The sequence below is a fragment of the Calypte anna genome, chromosome 7 (assembly GCF_003957555.1).
Source record: "Calypte anna isolate BGI_N300 chromosome 7, bCalAnn1_v1.p, whole genome shotgun sequence".
NCBI classification, from domain to species: domain Eukaryota; kingdom Metazoa; phylum Chordata; class Aves; order Apodiformes; family Trochilidae; genus Calypte; species Calypte anna.
The window spans coordinates 21,678,905-21,698,675 of NC_044253.1; the positions used below are offsets into that span (position 1 = coordinate 21,678,905).

General features: G+C 42.7%; 1 protein-coding gene across 1 annotated transcript in view; it reads left to right on the top strand.

The window, feature by feature from the left end:
- The window catches only part of MAP3K20 (mitogen-activated protein kinase kinase kinase 20), an 88,631-nt gene extending 69,186 nt beyond the window's left edge, over nt 1-19,445 (top strand). Inside the window, exons 13-20 of the mRNA XM_030454736.1 lie at nt 177-207; nt 329-468; nt 1,661-1,723; nt 2,589-2,681; nt 13,033-13,149; nt 14,654-14,728; nt 15,871-16,021; nt 18,570-19,445. Coding sequence (XP_030310596.1) covers nt 177-207; nt 329-468; nt 1,661-1,723; nt 2,589-2,681; nt 13,033-13,149; nt 14,654-14,728; nt 15,871-16,021; nt 18,570-19,249 — 1,350 coding nt within the window. The 3' untranslated portion in view covers nt 19,250-19,445. The remainder of the gene's footprint in view (nt 1-176; nt 208-328; nt 469-1,660; nt 1,724-2,588; nt 2,682-13,032; nt 13,150-14,653; nt 14,729-15,870; nt 16,022-18,569) is intronic.
- Nucleotides 19,446-19,771: the final 326 nt, after the last annotated feature.

The following is a 19,771-nucleotide window of genomic DNA, read 5'->3' on the forward strand; positions in this document are numbered from 1 at the left end:
CTGCAAAATAGAAGGCAGGTTAAAAAGCTAAACAAAAGTAATCGCTTTAGTCCTTTAACCCAATATTTAAATATTTAAAATTTTGTTTTAAAAAGAACATTACTTGAGAACTCCAAATAACTGCAACATAAAATTTTGGTAATGTGAACTTCAAGACTGATTCCTCTTTTTTGCAGTTTTTCTGGATGCAGCAACTTACTAGAAAAGGTAAAAAGCTACTCATATGTACCTTCCTATTCACATTTCTGAATATATATCCATGCACTCATCTTTTTCTCCCTCCAATAAAGCACCCCGTGGATTTCTGAATAACCTCTCTTATCTTAAGGAGATGCTTCTGGTGAGATGAGTGTATATGCTAGCTTGTTTAAAGAACATCATATAACTGGGAAACGACTGCTTCTTCTAGAAGAAGAGGATTTAAAGGACATGGGTATTGTTTCCAGAGGACACATCATCCATTTAAAGGTATTTAATGGCATATGTTGAATGTTGCAATAGGTTATAGTGGAAATATTAAGTAGTCTATGGGTTTTCAGTAATAGTAACAAAAAAAAAAGTTACACAACTAAATAGAGAACAGAACTGGGCTTAAAAAAAAAAAAAAAAAAAGATTTACCGCTTTGTATGGATCTAAAACCAAAAGCAACCTGAGCATTTTATGAGGCATGAAAATGTGCTGTAGTTTTTATACTTCTCTGCTGTTCTTAATTTTCTTGTGAGCTGGACTGTCAGTTCTGCTAAAGGTTTGCCTTGGAGAGCCATTCTACTCACGGAAAGCTTTGGTTTTTTTCAGAGAGAGTTCTTCCTGAGAATTTCTCTGTAGCTGAGGAAGAAGCAGATATGAAAACAGTTATTTGAACTGAAATCTCTGGATTTCTCAACTTTCTCATCTCACCTATGCTTAAAACATACTTAGACTGACAAAACTGTTAGACAACTTTAAAGCTTGTTGACGGCCAAGTTGAATTGCTCTTCGTGCTTTTTTTTATAGTGGTTTAAATATCTAATGTTAATAACTAGTTAAGAAAATCATAGTCTGAAAAACATGATCACAGCAGCAGTAGTAATATTAATATTGTAGCCACAGAAGAGGGTTTGGTTACCTGGCAGTCAGCTTTGGAAAAAGGATTTCTCAACAAGCAGCATCTATAATTTGGTTGTATCTCAATGGTTTTATACCACAATTTACTAGAAAAGAGACACTTGTATCCTAATTGCTAGTTCTGCATATTTAGCATCATAAGTCACACAGATTTATTCCCCTTATGCTCATCAGCCATTTTTTCCCATGCCACACACCATTGCTGATATATTTAATTTACATTTCCTACAGGGAAAATTATTGGAACTTAATAAAGTCAATAATGCCCAAAATGAAAGAGTTCAGCGTGCTGGGTTGATTGAATGTAAATAAAAACAACCAAAACACCCCCCCCAAAACATCTCTTTCTCTGATTAAACAGATTTGATTCTGAGTACGAAATAAGGCTGATCTACCATGACAGTTTCCAGAACAGGGCTGTATTTTAAGCTCCTCTCACATGCCCTAATGCATCCACAATGAAAAATGCAGTGTACACAGAGTGCTGTTTTTCATTATGGTATTTGCAGTATGAGATACTGAATAACTCATCTGATTTTGATTTTTTTTTTCTAGACTGCTATTGAGAAGTTAACCCATGACTACCTAAATCTATTTCATTTTCCACCATTAGTTAAGGCAAGTCTCATTGTTTCCATAAGAAGTACTTCTCAAGTTGGTATAAATATTTTACTGTTCTTATGTCTCAGCTTTCCTACAGCTTGCGGGAGGGTGAAGCAGCAGTTCCTGCAGAGGGTTGTGACAAATGCAGGGGGTGAGCAGCAGTGATGGGTCACATCAGAACAACAAGTAGGGTAATAAAAGTTGTTTTCAAGGAGGCTCTAGGATGTTATGGTGGAACATATTTAATTTTATTAAATTAAAAGACTACTGGTTGTGATTCCTTTTATGTCATTAATCAGAAATTACTCCTAAGAGCCATTCCTCTGAACTGCTGCCTTCAACTGCACACCCCTGGCCTGGAAGAAGCCCATCATTCCTCAGTTTGTTAATGTTACAGGAGAGAAGGATGATTTATATATATGGTCACCCTTGTGTTTAGTGTGTTTAGTGTGCTTGTTAACAAGAACTCCAACAAGTTATAATTTATTGCACAGCTATAGAGTGAAATCCAATTAAAGTGAATTTGCATACAGCAGAACTGTTCTGAAAAGGGGAAAATGAAATCTGGGGCTTTGCTGACATGCTGTGCCAGCTGCAATTCCAGTGGCAGTGGCACCAAGCAATGCAGGAGCACCTTGGCTGCAAGCAGAAGTCGTGCAGCATCTGCCAGGTGCCATCCAGGGCCCACCATAAACCCACACAGGAGCCCTGGTCCCGCGGTTTTATTGGGGCAGGTGTTGGTTCCTTCTTGCTGCCTGCCAGACTTGTAGCATCTGAAAGGCAAATCCTTTCTGCCACCAAAGGCTTTCTTGCTCCTGTCTCTGAGGGGGTTGTGATAGATGTAAGGTCTCACATTGCGGTTTTTGGTTTTTTTTGGCAGGATTCTGCAGGTGGAGCTGAAGAAAACATAGAGAAGGTAGTGAATCTTGAACTTGTTTTTGGTTATCACTTGAAGCCAGGAAATGGTCCAAAGGTAAGTTGGTTGGTTTCATTAATACTCCCTACCAAAGGGTCCAGTATCTTCTCATCACAAAAAGATAATTTTCTGTAAGAATCCTCTTGTTTTGGAAAGTGCTGATGAGATGGCAATGTGGCAAATGGGGCTGCATCAGTGATGGGGAACCACACCCCAGAGCAGACAAGGCAGCAAAGAGTGGCACAGAAAGCTTTGTCTGAAAGCTTTCGTTTTCTTGTGACCAATTGGTAGTTTTTGTAATTCAGGCTTCCGTTTTGTTCCTTCTATCCCAATGGGTGTGAAATAGCAACCCATTTATGCCAAAAACCCCTAAAACTGTTCACATTTGAGCAGTGCAACGCATCTGATGTTAGTGGACAGACGATTATTTCCATCTCAGCAGAAAGATGGGGGTGTCTTTTTATGTAACCATGAGGAGTTTGAAAAATAAGTGGTACACATGGCTGCTGCCTGGGGAGGATGGGACTTGTCCTGGTGATGATTGTGCTCCCTCATGTTACTGGGGAAGGAGGGAGGGGTGGATGCAGTGCATTGCAGATGGCAAAACTACTGTGCAGTGGCTGGTAAAAGACAATTACCAGCATCTCACATCCTAATCAAACCTCGGCTCCAAACCGAGCTGGTTCAAGGGTGTCTCGGTAAGCCCTGTGTAACAGGAGCATTGGTGACTCGAGATGTCCCAGCAAACCATTTCCATCATGTTGTCTTTTCTCAAGAGTGAGGCTTGTCCCATGCTTTCTGTTTTCTTTATCCACCCTGCCATGTACTCCGAGTTGAAGGGTTTTTAAATTAATCATGTATGTGAAAATAGTGCGCAAAGCACTTCTGAGTTAGAGTCAGGGGTTGTGACAGCAGGATTTGTTTCCTTTTGTATTTGACAAATCTGCATTGTGCATCCACCCTAAACTTGTGGGTGGCTGACTTTCATCTTGTGTCATCTGGCTGCTTTGCTTTCAGGGCATATTGTTTGCAGAAGTCTCTTGATTTCTGTACTTGGTGGCGCTTGCAGAGACAGCATTTAGGTTTGTACTTAGTGGGAACTTGGACTTGTACTGAAATCATTTCATCAGTTTGAAAAAGCTTTTTGCTTTTTGTCTGGACATTTCCTTTTTTGTTTGTTTCTTTTATCCTAAGCACTTTTTTTCCCTATGAAAATCTTCTTCATCACTATGTGAATTACTTAGAGGCTGTCTCGGTATTCTTGAATAAGCCTGTAGCTTACAATGCTGTACAGCTGCTTTTTGTAGGTAGTCATCTTTATCTCCCATGTATACCTCTCTGAGGAACCAGAAGTCCATGAAACAGTCTGTATCTTCCTTCTATTTCCAATATGGATTGTGAGCCATAGTGCAGGAAGGTGGACAACCTTGCCCAGAAAAGAGCAAGAGAAGGAGTGAATAGACCTCTGAGTGTTGGAGGGAAATTCAGGTTGCACTAAATCCTACTAAGTTTAATGACAAGTAGGTATTTTATCTGTGCCAGGAAAAACTGCAACTAAGACAGTGTGCCAGAGTTTATAGGATTAAGCAAAATTGTTACAAGAGGACAGGGCCAGTTCAATGGGCCTGCATAATGCCAGCATAACCTTTGCAGGTTTCCCACATGCCAGCTGAGAACCCTTTTTTTGGTTCTCCCTCCATCGTGACCTCTTTATTGGTCCTCTCTGCCCTGTGTGCTGTTGGGCCCCTTCCTAAGGAAGCCGTTTCCCTGCATCCATGGGCACGGGCCAGGCATGCCCACCCTGGAAGCCCCCTGCCAACACTGCCTGTGTCCCTGGGGTCCTTCCAGGGAATGTGCCACTTGTCACCTGAGTTTGTTGGGTTGAAAACTTAAGTTTGAGGTCTGCTTAATATTTTATATCTGCCTTTAAAGATATTGGGGCTCAGCCAGTTTTAAAAAGTGGACTGGAAGGAGTAGGTCGACTGAGCTTTTGGGCTGGATGCTGGAGCCAATGGGAGTGAGGTACTTTGCATTAAACATAGCACTAACAAAGACTGGTGTGGTACGTACAAAACAGAAAATTTGGCTAGCTTGCTTCTTTGAAAATCCCTGGATACAATCATCTAGCTCCCCTAGAGGCTGCTTTAAGCCAACTACTGCTGCCATCCAGATTTATTCCAAAATGAATTGGAAATACTGGGTAAATCAAGATTGAAGGGTTTAAACTTGTCTGACTGTTGCATTTTTGTAAAAGGGTGGTGCCTGTTCCTGTAAAACTGGGCCAGCAGAAGCATTTGGGATCATACCTTCCACCATTTTTATAACTAAAAAGCTGGCCTACATCAGTTTAAAAATAAATTTCTCAAAGGAATGTTACCCTAATCAGTCCTATAACGGGCTGCCTAGCTAAGAAGCATTTCTCCTGTTTTAGCAATGAGAAGAAAGAGGCAATAAGCTCAAATCTGGGTTACAAGTTGAGAACGTGTGTTCCCTGGGTGATGTGTAGACTGCCAGAGCTGTGTACATCAAGGGAGGTTACTGGGCTCTGCAGGAGCTGGTGCAGCAGAGCAGGAAGGGCTCTGTGCAGGGGAACATACATGGCGTGGGGAGGTTTCACCCAGGCTGGCTCAGAGCTGGTATCCTGGGACAAGTTCCCTTAGTGCTGGTATCCCATCTTCTGGATGCAGGAAGCAGGCCTGGCCATGCACTCCCAGGTGACTCCACCAAAGCGTGGGATGGTGGGGGTACACGGGACAAAAACAACCTCCTGATCCCACTGGAGCTCGGGTGTGGGCCCAGCCCCAGCGTGCAGCGTGGCAAAACCCAGTGCTGCAGGGCATGAAAGTGCTGAAGGACCTGGTCCAGGACCCAGAAGCTGTTTGACAGGTGTGGGTTGTTTCAGATGCATTTGGCTTCTTAGGAATAGCAGTGTGTTTTGGCAAGGATCCTGATGGATGTACTTCAGGATTGAACACTGAATGGAATGCTGACTTCCCACTATATGACTTTACCAGCCTCAGATTTGTTACCTAATTTAAAATGCATCTTCTAGTGGGATTATGTTGGTTTCCACCAGCTGGCAGATGAAGTAATTTCATTACAGTTCTTTGCCTTTTTAGCTGCATTTTTGGAGGTGATGAAGGCTCAGTTGACCTTTGTGCTCTCCGAATGCATCAGGAGTGAGTGCTGCAAAGTTAACCTGGTTTTTAGAGGTTTCTTTTCCAATCCTTGTAGTTCACGTTATGTGGTTACTTCCATTCACTTCCTTTTAATGACCTGGCTGTACACAATTTCCACAGAGCTGAAAGGTGATAGATTTAGACATTTTACATTTTCTGTTCCCACAAATTAAAAAAAAAAGGTGTGTGTGGGAACCAATTAACTCCGAGATACCAGAGAGGGTAAAAAAACAAACCCTGGCAATTGTGGCTTAAGCTGATTTGCGGAACCTCAGAGGGAATTTTCAATGGCTTTCTCATTCGAGGTGGCTCATTAAAATTTCCCAATCAGGAAAAGGTGTCTGAGCTGTGCTGGCACCTCACTGATGAATCACCCGTCATCTTTAAGAAGGATGGATCACTGTCTTTTTGTCTCCTGTTGATGCATTCTTTAGTTTTGGTCCTCAAAAGGGCAGATTTCACCATGCTTTTGAATGTTTCCATTTTTTACTGAGTGCGGCACAATCTGACCTATATCCAAACACAAAGCCTTGAAGTTGGCTCACCATTTTGCCTGCTTTTTTTCCAGTTACCTCTCCTTCCATTTGACAAGGTAAGGAGCAGATCATCTTCAAAACCATCTGCAAACTGTGTGAAACATTTTCTAGCTTTTAATATCCACACTGGGATATATTTTATTGCTATTATTTAAATGTGTAGCACAAAGTGGATATAAGAATATTAGGACTGCTTTAAAGAGACAATATGACAAACTGTGCATGCAGAGAAACAGAGGCTGACAAAATGCAGGCAGTACCGGCCAAAATGATACTTAAATTATTGTTGCAACTGGACAATGCAGTTTCACAAGAGCTTGAGACCGTTTCTGCTGCTGTTTCTGTACCTTATTTCTAATTTCTTACTTCTCTTTAAGTACCCCTCAAAACATAATGCTTTTACTACCAAAGGCTAAAAGTTAATGCAGGAATCAGAGTAGCTGTGTTTGTGTGCCACTTTCTCAGGTTTGCTCCTTTTGTCAGTAAAGGGGTTAATACTTTGTGAAAGGAAAAAAAAATCCCAAGCTGTAAAATAAAACCACATCCACATTTAAATCCAACCAGCACTGGTTATATGCAGTTGCTGAGGAGGTGGATCAGTTGTAAGGTGTTGGAAGTTTAGTGCAGGTGATCTGAGCTCCTTGTATTTTCTTTCAAAGATGCTTTTTTGGATGATGTATTGTTTTTACATGAGGTAAAGCTGGTATAATTCCACCACCTTCACAGGAATTGCTCCAGCTGTAGTAACCATGTGTAACTGAGGTCAGACTCAAGCCAACACCTTTAAAAATCCTTGAGTAGGCAGTGCTTAGCCAGAGATTCCTGTGAGAAAGGGTTCCATAATCCTGAAGAAGCATATAGACTTTTCAGCTAGGCAATTTGATCACTTGACTTTCTAGACTTTTACCCTCTTTTACTTTTATACCTTGGCCATTCTGAGATAACTTGCTGCCATCCACATGTGGTCTCTCATGAATACAGCCATGGTCACAAAGTTGTCTGCAGAAGCAGTCAGGTTCCCAGTGATCTGTAGGCTTGGCATGTGTCCTTTCCAGCCTGGAAGAAGAGCCTTTGTCCCTGGCATGTGCAGGACATGTCCAGCTGCCCTGCCATGCCTTTTCTAAGCTCCTGTGCACCTTTGTCCCCATGGCAGATGTCCCCCTCTGTGTGAGTTGTAGCCCCAACATCCATGGGGACATGCACAGCCCCTCACATTATTCCCATGGGTGGTCTGCAGGAAATGCCACCAGAGTGGCTGGCTCAGACTTCAGGGAAGGGTCTTGTGTTTTCCACCCTTCCACCTCCGCAATCCCATTGTCACATGCAGGCTGCTCACGTGGAGGATGATGCCTGTGGCTGCAGCAGTCCCTGTTTGCTACTGATCACAGGGCAAGGGCAGATTTTGGTCAAGGCTCCAGCAGGGCTCAGGACTGCTCTTATCACAGAGCTCCCCATCTCAGCTGCTGCTGCCACCCACTCTTCTCAGGGCACCACCCCAATGTGTAGCAGCACCCAGTAGCCACATCCCCTCTGTGGTGGCACAGAGATTCACAGCATGGGATATGAAGGGAAGGTGCTGCCAGGGGATGGGTATTTTTGGTACTGTGAGGTGGTCTGTGTAGGTGTACAAAGGCCTTGTGCTTCCCCAGGCAAAGCTCCAGCCCAGCCAGTGCCTGTTGCCTTGCAGAGGAGTAAGGGCTCTGGCTTTTGAAGGAGGCTCTCAGGCAACTGATAAAATAAATATATCTTTTGCTTGCTTTGTTTCTGTACATTTTAAGACCATTTCTCTCGGACAGCCTCCCCTCCACCCCTGTTTTTCTGCCTGCACAGCTGAAACAAAACCGGCGGTGGAGCCACCTTCTCTTGCTGGAGCCTGGCTGGCAACAGCCTGCCCTGACCTGAGACACCAGCCATTGTTAAGGGTATAACACATTTACATATTTTGCAATAAAACATCAGTTATTTGCATTACTGTGTCAAGTTTTATTTGATTCTTTCACCTAAAAATGACTCATTTTCCTTTCTTGTATTTTAAAAACCAACTACTCTAAGCTTGTTTGAGAATAATCAAAAATTGCCCATTTAGCTAGAAGTCATTTTCTTTTCAAAAGGCAAATGTTATTTAATCTTTCAGCTGTTCATTGTGCCATCATAAATACTTTCTTTTCAGCACAGTTGTGGGGACTGAAATGAGCCCACTAATTGCCTCCCATTTCGACTGACATGTGGTGGTTTAGTGGAAAGAGAACACAGCGGGGAGAAGGAAATAGGAGGCTGAGAAAATGAGAGCTAATTATTTTCACTGCCTCATGTCAGGCTCTGTGTCAGCCTTGTTTTTACAAACTGGAAGGTTTAGCACTAAATAAAACAAACTGGCGTCATGTTTTTATATACTGGCAGTGTCATGGAAGCAGCTGCACATCTCAAAGACAATATAATGCCTGCATTCGCATGGACACCATCTGACAGCCACTGTGAGCCACTGCTAATGAGGATATCACAGTGGTGCCAAGTGAAAGGTGCTGAATTATGTATGATTCTTCATCAGTGCAGCAATAGTCCTGTACATCATTATGAGACATTGTTTTGCTGAAGAGATTAAAACATTCTTAGTTCCAGACCCTGCAACCTATACACGCTACAAGAGGTTATTAATGGAATTTTTAGGGAGAGTTTCTTGTGGATTTCTTTTTGGTTAAAAATATCTCATGGGACAAAGCCGTGGTGGGTCATGACACTATATATATAAAGAAGAGAGGCAAATTAACCATAATTGTGTTATCTTCCTTTAAATCCAGAATAATAAAATATAGTGTAGCAGGGTGATATATAATGACAAATAACCCAAGTGCTGTCACTAGATGTTCAACTCTAATGCCTTTAAAACAGCAGGTTTCAGCAGCTGAGAAAGATAATAGCTAAGAATGTAAAGGAGCTTCTGGGGACCTAAATCATCAACATGCTACTACTTTTAGTACCAGCATGACCAACATTTTTTTTCATATTTGTTTCATCTTGTGTTACATCTTACTTTTCTTCTAATAGCCAGTTGTCCTGCTACAATGCCTTTCCCATTTTTTCTTCAGTCTTTTAAAAAAAAAAGTTTATTGCAACCACTGATTTTAAAATTAATCCTGGATTTGGGCCTTCTTGAAAAATGAGGTGTCTCCACAGCAAGAGTTTTAAGCTGTTGATGCAGGAGAGATATTTGTTGTTTAAAGCCTGTGCCTGATCTTTTTCACTTCCCTTTTGGGTTTTGTTGCAGATGTTAGCGTGTTACAAGGTTAAAGGGCTATTGTCACCACAGTAAGCTGGAGACTTAATTTTTGAAGTGTTCTTATTTTGTTTTGAAGCTGAGGAGTAGTGGCTCAAAATACATATATGATTTACTTTTCTTTTCTACAACCATTTGCAGAGGCTGGTGATTTATTTGCTGTCAAAGTGTTACTCAGAAATGTTTTTCACACAAAGTTTTGCTGGTTGTGCCTCCTAGTTCTGAAACTAGTTTTTTTTAATTTTAGCCAAAAAGATGGGTTTTTTTAAATCAAAAAATTGAGCATGTAAATATTGGGAGGTATTTAAATTCTTGAATTTCAAGATGTCAAGTGTAAATTTATTTATCAGCCAGACATTTTGAACAAGTCATTTTCCAAGTTATTTTCCCAGGTATGTCTGGCTCTAAATGTCATCTTAATCCAAAAAATCCTACATCTCCAATTCATCAAGGAATTGAAATACATATATTTGGTTATTCTAGCCAAATTTTTGCTTAAGTGGCTGAGCATCTCTCTCCTATTCATTGCTAAATAAGAACCTAGAATCCAACTGGAAAACTGGGATATATATCCCTTTTTGCAGCACACAAACTTCACATTATTTACTGTGTGGTTGAACAAAAAAGTTACAAAGCTTGTAAGACAAGTAGCTACCTATTTATCTTAGATATTTCCCAAGTGCCTTGATTTAAAAGTCATTTAGGGTGCTGTATTTTCTCCTTTCTTTTCCTTCCTTGCTTCTCTCTATCTTTTCTTGGTTTCACCAGCCTCTCCTTCCCTTCTCTTTTTTGCCTTTCCCCTGATGATTTTACAATAAAGCAAAATGAAAACCTTTACAAATAAATTGGGACACATTTTTGAGTGGCCAGACAGTGTATACACTTAGTGTGGTGATTTGCCCTTTGGTATTTGGACTATGTGGCTGGAGAGGACTCCAAGGAGGACTGAAGGTTTGGATTTGAAGGACAGGAGAATGTCTTTGTCTGAGGCTGCAGTTTGGAGCTGGGGAAAGTGGTGTTTGTGAAGGGCTCATGCACCCACAGCTGCGTGGGGCAGCCTGATTCGTTCCTACATGGAGAGGGCTCCTGCATGTGCGGCAGATCCGGCGAGGGGCTGGGCACTGACAGGTGCCCACTGCCTGCCAGACCCTGGATTTACATAGTTTGTTGGCCTTTTCTTCAGAGATGGTCGTTTGATTTACATTGTTTATTAAAATGAGCTCATGTTTGTCTGTCTGGTTTGTAGGGAGATGTGAGTGAACAGCACAAAATCCTGAGTGGTGAAGGAAGAGGAGCTCTGGCACAAGGTGCAGCGCTGGCTCTAGCGTGCTTGGCACTGGTCTCACAGCAGGAGAATCACTGAATTAACTGGAGGATAGTGTTTTCTGTCAATGTTTTGTTCTTTCCTTGGATCAGGTGTTCTTGTAAAACTGATGTCATCAAGCATCTTGTCTGACCTCAGGTTTGGTCTGCAATAGGGAAAACAGGTAGCAGGAATTTGGGAAGATCTGCAAAAAAGTCTGGTGACAAGAATAGTGTGGACAAGGAGAGGAGCACGGTTTGAGAGATAAGGAGAAGACAACTTGCACTGCTGTTGTGATTGAGTTACATAGCACGTGTGGTCCTCAGCCCACATCAGGGCTGGCGTGTTACACTGTACCTACCTAGAGAGAGACAGCTGAAACCCTAAATTATCTCACAAGCCAAAAAAGGAGGACAGAAAAAGGACATGCAGAGGTACAGTGCATGATTAGGAAACAGAGGCACAGGGCAACTTCAGCTCCTTATGAGGTTGTGTAGGAAGCTGATGGCAGAACTGGAAACTGAACTCGGTGCCTCTGAGTCTCAGTCCAGTGCCCTGACTGCTGAACCTCAGTTTCCATCGCTCAAACTCACAGCAAGGGTGTTGCAAAAACCAACTCGCACGTCCACTCTTCTTGTAAAACCTGGGAGCTTTCAGTGGGGACAGATGGGTGTACAGGGCCAAATGCTTTCATAAGCACAATTTGTTTTTGTGGTTTGGAAATTAGTATACTTCAATTTTCTTTTATCTTGGAATTGCCAATTCAATGCCTGATTGAAAGCTCTGAGACTTCTGAGGGCTGAGCTTCTACGTTACATTTATGAGGGATGCACGTGCAAGCACCAGCCAGATAATCACATGTGTGAGCAGATACTTTTTTGGCTGCTATATGTTCGTGTGTGCAAATAACTGCTTATGCCAGCCCTTGGCCCTGAGCGGCCATCTGTGTCCCCATTGAAAGTTTTTGCATTTTCTGAACAGAATTTGAGAAGGTTGACTCCCACAAACACTGAGACTGCACCTGCCTGGCCAGTGGATTTTGGTGGACAAAGACCCTTCTGGAACCCCTGTTCCATCTGGAGGAGCTCCTGCCTCTGTGAAGGGCAGATCCCCTCCTGCCTGCATGGAGATGGAGACTGCTTCACTGCAGCCCTGTTGCTCCTCAGGGGGCTAAGTTTTGGAGGAGCTCAGCACAGTGAACAGAATCTGATCCCCGTAACACCTGCCAGGCAGAACAGCAAATGTTGGCTGGTTTGTCCCCAGCATGAGACTCCCTGGCCACAGGCATGGACCCTGGTCCCAGCACTCAGATGTGCATGATGTCCTTCAGGTTGCTGCCAGAGCTGTCAGCTTCTTGCAGGCTCACACTTGTTCAAGAGGTTGGATGTTGGCACCAGCTCATGGGATTATTAAAGGGTACCTTTCATTGCTTTGGTCTATCTTGCTATGTTTTTTATCTCAACTTATGTATCACTAGTACCACCATAGGTGAGTTGGAGATGTTCTGTGCCTCTCTGGGTACTCAGTGTCTGAAATAGTTGAGTTGTAATAACCAGCTCATCCTCTAGCCCCTTATTTGAGCAACCATCTTAATGGTGTTTCACAGCCCCTCTGGGAATTGGTTCCTGGGTTCACTGGGAAGATGTCCCTGGGGCTGTCTGTGACCCCAGGTGGCAGCTCCCACCACCCTCCTGTGCCTCCTTTGCCACGTGGGTGTGCAGAGCTCCTGTGCCACCTGCTGAAACAGGCTGTACATCCAGGGGGGTGAAGCCACCATCCTCCCAGGACCATTCCTGGGATCCACACCTCTGAAGGCATCCAGAGATGTCAACAGTGGTGATTGCCTCTCAGGGTGAGCTAAGAGGAGAGCAAAGAAGAGAACCCAAGGGCTTTCCATTATGCTTCACTGGGAGGGCTTTTCATTATCTTTTACTGGAGAGAGTACATATCCTAAAATATGTCTGCATCCCTTGACTTTGTAATTGGGTTCTTTGTTTCACCCCCATATATTGAGGATTAGTTTTTGAGTTGTTTTGGCTTTCGGTTTTGTTTCAGTTCTTTTTTTTATTATTATTTGTATTCTAACAATCCAGCATTCTTTTTTTATTATTCATAGGATTGTAAATGGAAAATGTACATGGAGATGGACGGGGATGAAATTGCAATAACCTACATAAAAGATGTGACATTCAACACTAACCTACCTGATGTAGAGATTTTAAAGATGACAAAGGTATTTACAGCCTCAAAGCTTTCACGAATTCACAGATCTCAAACAAAGACATTAAAATACCACAGCAGTCGACTTTTGTGCTTGCAGAAGCTCAATCTCTTGACAGCTTTTAAATAAAATGCACATTTTAAACAGATTTGTATCATAATAGGAGTTAGGTATTTTGGTTCTCTTTTAAGCTGACAATAATCTTAACAATAGAAAAATAAGAGAAGGAATGAATTTATATTTTCTTGTTTTAATTCCATGTTATTTCCTTTGACTTTATTACCCCTTTTTAAGAAAAAATGTTGAAAAAACGCATTTCTTCCCTTTTCAAGAGAAGGTGACTTACATGTTCCAATTTGAAAGTTTACATGATTTGCCTGTGGTGGTTTTTTTTTTTTTTTTGGTTTTGGTTTTGGCTTTTTTAATGGTTTTTAGAACTTTAATCTGGTTCCAAAACTCCCTCTTCCATGCAACAATGGTTTGCAAAGACTAAAACCTATCAACAGACAGTACAACACTGAACATCTGCAATTCAGAGTCATTGGGCACTTTACCTTATTTCAGAGCCACCCAGTAAATATTTACCATCCAGTATTTAGACTTCTTTCGTAAGCAACAGAAGCTTTGTTAATGCTGAGAGCATTCTGTTTGCTCTTATTTTAATTGCTTCTTTTTGTTAGTATGCTCCACTTGATAATAGCTAGCAAAATAAATTTATAAACAAAAAAATACACAGCTTGATTACCAGTTAGAATTCTGCTCTGATGTGCACTGATAAAACTCCCCAAACTCCTGATTGCTTTTAACTGTGAATTTTTTTTTGGAAAATTTTTTTTTGAATCTTTGGGGTTTTTCTAAAGAAAAAAGCTGAAAATCAGATTATCAGGATTTTATCCTGATTAACAGTCAGAATTTTAGTGAAAATTAAAAATTATTAGTATTTCCCAAAAGGACTACCATAATTAATTCACACTAATACAATTTTTATAGTTAGTGGTTTCTGGAATAATGCTTCATTATTATTGTCATTGTTACTATTCAAAATAGTTTTCTATTTCCTTTTCTGTTTGAACATTTTGCTTTTTTCCTTAAAAAATAGGTTTAAAATTAAATAAACAAATAACCTGATACAATAATATTAGCTTTTCACACACTTCAGCATTTTAATATCTGTCAGATTATATCTCTAAGAATCTCTAGTTATTTATTCTTGCTGGCATCTGTAAGGCTAGCAGGAAAAAACTGTACCTACACACAAATGAAAAATGTTTTTGCCCTCATGAAAACATTCTGTGTTTTCTTACCTGCTGTCTTGTTATTTATAGCAATCACTTCCTTTTGTAAACAAGGAAGTAATGCCAAAATATATTGCTTTGTCTCATATGATTTTAAGAAAAGTGTTGATGTAAACAGTATGGAAACTGATTAAAAAGGCAAATGTTGAAATATCTTTGGGGTGTTTCAAAAACAAGTCAGGAGATGAAGACTTATAAAACTCCCTCCATGTTTTTTTCAGCCACCATTTGTAATGGAGAAATGGATTGTGGGAATAGAAGAACACCAGTCCGTAGAATATGTTGTTACATATGAGGTAAGCTCTGAGAGACAAATAAAAAAAATTGTTTATCCTAGATAAAATCTATATGGGGCATGTGGAAAGAGCATCCTCTGGCTTTGTTATATCCTATAATCAAGTCTGAGCATCCTACAATTAATTGAAAAAACTAAACTTCAGAGGAAAAGCTGGATGAGGTTTACAGAGACAATATCCCCAGACTGCTGCCTGGGACAGCTCTTTTCTCAAGGATGAAAACTTTTTGCTTGAAGTGTAATGGTCAGTGATGTTTGTGATACTTGAAGAGTCTGTGTTTTGTACATTTTCAATGGAAGTGCTAATTAGGAGAGCTGAGAAGCAACAGGAGAATAAAAAAAAACAAAACGTCAAGGGTAAAATTAGATTAAATAAAACCTGAAAGACAATTTAGTGTGATAGAAATCAGCCTTTGTAAAAACAGTCTGCATTTACTTACAAAAATGTTTTTTGTGAAGACCAATGCTGTGCATCACAAGGAGGCTAATAATTGAGATATAAATATATAAACTGAGATATAAATATATAATAATTGCTCTGTCCTGAGCAAAGATTCAAGAAGTGATGGGGTGACAAGGGAACCTTTGCTTTCCTGTCTCAGAAATTAAGAGTAATTTCTTTCAGCTGAAGTTTCTCACAGGAGTCATAGGCCCCTTAATGCCAAATTGAAGAGCTTGATACTCCAGGAAGGTTTTGCAGAGGATCTCCCTGCAAAAATACCTGCTTAGTCCTACATCTGTTTAGCAGAAAGCACTGCCTATTTGACGCTCATGTTGATATAAGTAGTCGAATATGTTTTTGTGTTTGCAGAGGAAGACCTTTAAATCTTTCCTCCACATGATACATGATTTGAAACAGTTACTCACTACCACATTTTTAGCATAATCAAAAATAACAATATAATAACAACAACAACAATAATTATTATTATTATTACATCATATTATAGAATTTATTAATATCTAGAATATAAAAATACTTGAAAACTGGCTAAGTGGTTTTGCAAAACAGACTCTAGATCGAAAACACTGCTGCCACCCAGGCACTAGTGGAAGTTCCCTCCAGGAGAGCTCAGCAAGTTGTATGTTGTTGTGTCCCCATGTATATTATATCCTGATGTGTCTTATGTCCTTCCTGAGCAGAGCGACGTTAGAGCTCCCAAAACCACCAGGCACATCCAACCTATACGCTGGAGCAAGGTGAAAGCACAGGATGAGGTTGAGACAGTCCAGCTCATGATACAGACCTCGGTCTCCAACTCAGAGGGGAATTCACGGAGCAGATCAGACTCAAGTAAGTCAGTACACACAAACTTTATTGCTGACATAGGCAAGCTGTATATGGGGGAAACATCAAAAAGTTAATGCCATGGTTCTGTTCCAGCAGCAGAGCACGATCTTGCAGGGTCAGCTGGCATTGTGGTTTCTGTGATGTCTTTATAGATGCATTCAGGAACACTCTGGCATGCCTGACTTAGCTTAAAGGCTAAGCTTTGGGTAGTAACATGTTTTATATCACAATATGATTTAAGAGGGATGAGGAAGCAGTCCATGGGAATTAGCTACAAATCTTAGGTCTGTAGTCATTTGCAGTTGCACATCAACAGCCAAGATAGAGCTCAGATCCTTCTGCTCCAAAACCTCCAAAATATCTCCCACCAGTAAGCAGTCTGAAATACACTTTTTCAGCCCGTTCCTTGGACTGGCTTTGGGTCAGACATTCGAACCCCTCCAGTAAAGAGGGTCGGTGGGAGAGGTGTTCCTGCTTATGGTCCTGGCTCCTTCCCCTCTCTGCTTGCAAACGTATACGCATCAGCAGTAGGCTTTCCATAATGACTGGCTGTCTCCAAAGTCTGCTTATGGAAGCTGGCAAATCTGCCCTTTCTCACCAAGTCCACCAATCTTCACCAAGACAGGAGAGTGCTCAGCTTTGTGGAGCCAAGTGTATTACCCATACTATTCAGGGTACAGAGCTGATGGCTCAGTGACTGTTTGAGGGAGAAGCCCCTCAGTCCACAAGAGGTCCCTGCTGGGCAGCTGGTCCCTGGGCTGCCAATTGCAGTTGGCTGTAAGAAGGATGGACTGAACAGCCCCATGCTGAGGATAACATTGGCACTGGTCCCAGAGGGCGTGTGGTAGCCAGCTGAGAAATGATAAATGAAGACTCAAACTAAAGTCTTGAGCCTGCTGCTTCCAGGTTTCTGATGTCTGTGTTTTATATCCACAGCCTTGGTAGGAGGGAAAGGAGGGAATGGCAGCAAAGATGGTGTCTAGCAAGTACATTTCAGCATGCATATTTCTTTTGCAACTGTGCCTTTCAAGGAGCTTTCTGTGAAAGAAGGTTCATCTCTCAGTGCAGCTGGAGCAAAATGCTGTGGCAGTGTCACACTCACACTTTGACAGGAAAGACAGTTTTATTTTGACATATTTGACATTAAGTTGAAGTGATTTAAGTCTCTTGGGATACAAGCAAAGTCTTGGGAGAGGAGGAAAGGAAGAGACTATCCATTACATCTTAACAGGAGCAGTCCTAACAAGGACAGAGCCACTACCCCACTCCCACAAAACTCCCCACAGGTGGTGCAGCTTTCCAGCAAAGGGCCCACAGCATAGAGAGTCTCTCTGGAAAACCCGCAACAGATAAGAGAGGAACTAAAGTCCTCTGATGATGATAGTAACATTTCAGCAGCATTTATGCTGCTTCAAGCTGGTGGAGTTATGCTTTCCTGTTGAAATGATTCTAGCGATCTTTAGGGAAAATAATTCAAATCTCTCTAGAGCAATATTATTTAAGCTGCTTCTCATGGGTGTTTGGCCAGAGCTGTGGCCTTGGATAAGAAAAATTCTTGGCCCTGGCTCTTCTCATAAAGTAGCAAGCCAGGCAGCCCTTGCACTTCAAATGGAGAATTTACAAGTATTGTATTTGTTATAGGCTTTCATGCAAACCACAGGACTTACTTTCAAAAGCACTTCAGCCTGATCTCTGGGAGCTCCAGCTTTTATTATTACCCTGGGGTGGTGACAGTAGGTGTGAGGGAACTGTAGTACCCTGGGTCGCTCACAGTTAAGCACTGTCTCAGCTGTCCTGGATAATGCCAGCTGCCTCACTGCTTTTCCGTATACAGAGATGATTTTCTGTGTGAAGCTGGACAGAGTGGTGTAGCTGGGGCTTAGACTCAGCATCTGGAGCATCATGCAAGATGACCTCTGAATTTGTTGTAAAAATAACAGCTGAAAGGGGCTTTGGTGTTTGTGGTGTATAGCAGTTTGAAGAGACAATAGAGTGAAAAGAGGTGAGTCTGGCTGCTGCAGCAGGGGTTTGCACCTCTTCCATCTCCACCCAGCTGTGAACAGTGTGACTGTCCCGGCTGGGAGAGATGCAAGTGGAGAATGACACTGCAGTGGTGCCTTCTTCATCCCTGCTCTGTATGTCTCCAGGCTCTTTTGTAATTGAAGCTGTGGAGAAATCTGTGAAGGCTCACTCCCAAGAGCATCACGGGAAATGTTTAAAACCTGATTGGGTTGAAAACACTGGGAGGCACTTGGGAGTAGGAACCCACCTGAAGAGCCAAAGGAATGGTTCAGTGTCTCCTAGTCTAACCACCTCAATCTGCACAGGCATCAGAAATATTTGCCCCACTTGCTATTTTAAAAGTCCAGCACTCTATCCATAATGTTGAACAAACTCAAACCTAGAACTGTTTGTTGCCAGGCTGTGAAGAAAAGCTTAAGGTATGTTGAGGTTATTCAGAGAGAAAACTTGGTACCTAACCTCACACCTGAGATAAACCAGAAAGCACTTTTCCATCAGGATGCTGACTCCGTTTCCATTTCCCTGCCAGATACCGACAGCCAGTGGATGCAGATGCTGCGGATGCACCAAATAGCGAAAGCCGTTTCCCTCCAGCACAGCCACCCCCACAGCCCGGCCACCGTCACCCACTACCTGCCCTACCTGCGCAGCCAGGACTCCTACGCTGCCGCCGTACGGAGGACGCGTGGTCCCGTCAGCCACCAGCTCACGTCCATCAGCCACTCCAGAAACTCCTCTCCCCTCTCACACAGTTTGATGAGAAACCTCTCCAACCTGCACCTGAACTCAAAGGGCAGCAGCACCTCCAGCACGGCCTCCGACACCCCTTCCGAGAGGGACAGGTCTGCCGGCAAGGGCAGAAACCCTTCCCACAGCGGTCACTCCCGCAGCTCCTCAGACGGGCGGCGCAGCGGCACCGCCTCCCCCGTACCCCCCCGGCACTCGGAGAGAGCCCACAGGACTGCATCACCAGCAGCACCCTCGGCCTCCCAGCACCGCAGGCACCCCCGCAGCCCCCCACAGCCCCAGGCCATCCCCGGTATGCCCCCGCAGGACGAGAGTGAGCCCAGGAGGGGCGAAGGAGAGAGCCGAGTCAGCGAGGGTGGGTGGATAAAGGTGCATCATGTGAAGAAGCCCCACAGGCAGACTGCCGGCAAGCCGGGGAAGGAGAGGCCCAGGGGGGGCTGGCGGGGCCGGAGGACGTTCTGAGGGAGGAATTGGCCTCTTTATTTAACTGAACTCTTAACCTAGAAAAGATATGTCTGCTCCTATTTAATTTGCCACACTGAAGCCAGATGCCACCTTCTTGCTGGCCAGCTGGTGAAAGGGGAGAGCTGTCCATCTCTCCTCCTGCCATGGTCAGTACTGAGGCATTTTATTTGGTTTTCTTCCTCCCTTTGACCAGCTCATGTTCTCAGCTGACTGGATATCCACTGGTTTGCTTAATATTTGAGTAATAAAACCAGTAAGGCACACTGGTGCCACAACAAAAGGCTCTCCATTTCATGCTTCCAGAAGGAGTTGTGCTGCCACATCTCCCCTCACCTTATTTTACATCTCCAGGCACCAAGCCCAACTCTGGGTGGGGTCTCCTCACCCCTTTTTCAGTCTGCTTCTGCCAGGCTACAGGAAGGGATAATATTTTTGTTAGATCAGTGTGGTCCGAAAAACAGGAGCATATATTCTTCTTCTGCCCACTCCAGTAGCTTCACTTCTCTACCTTCCAGCTTT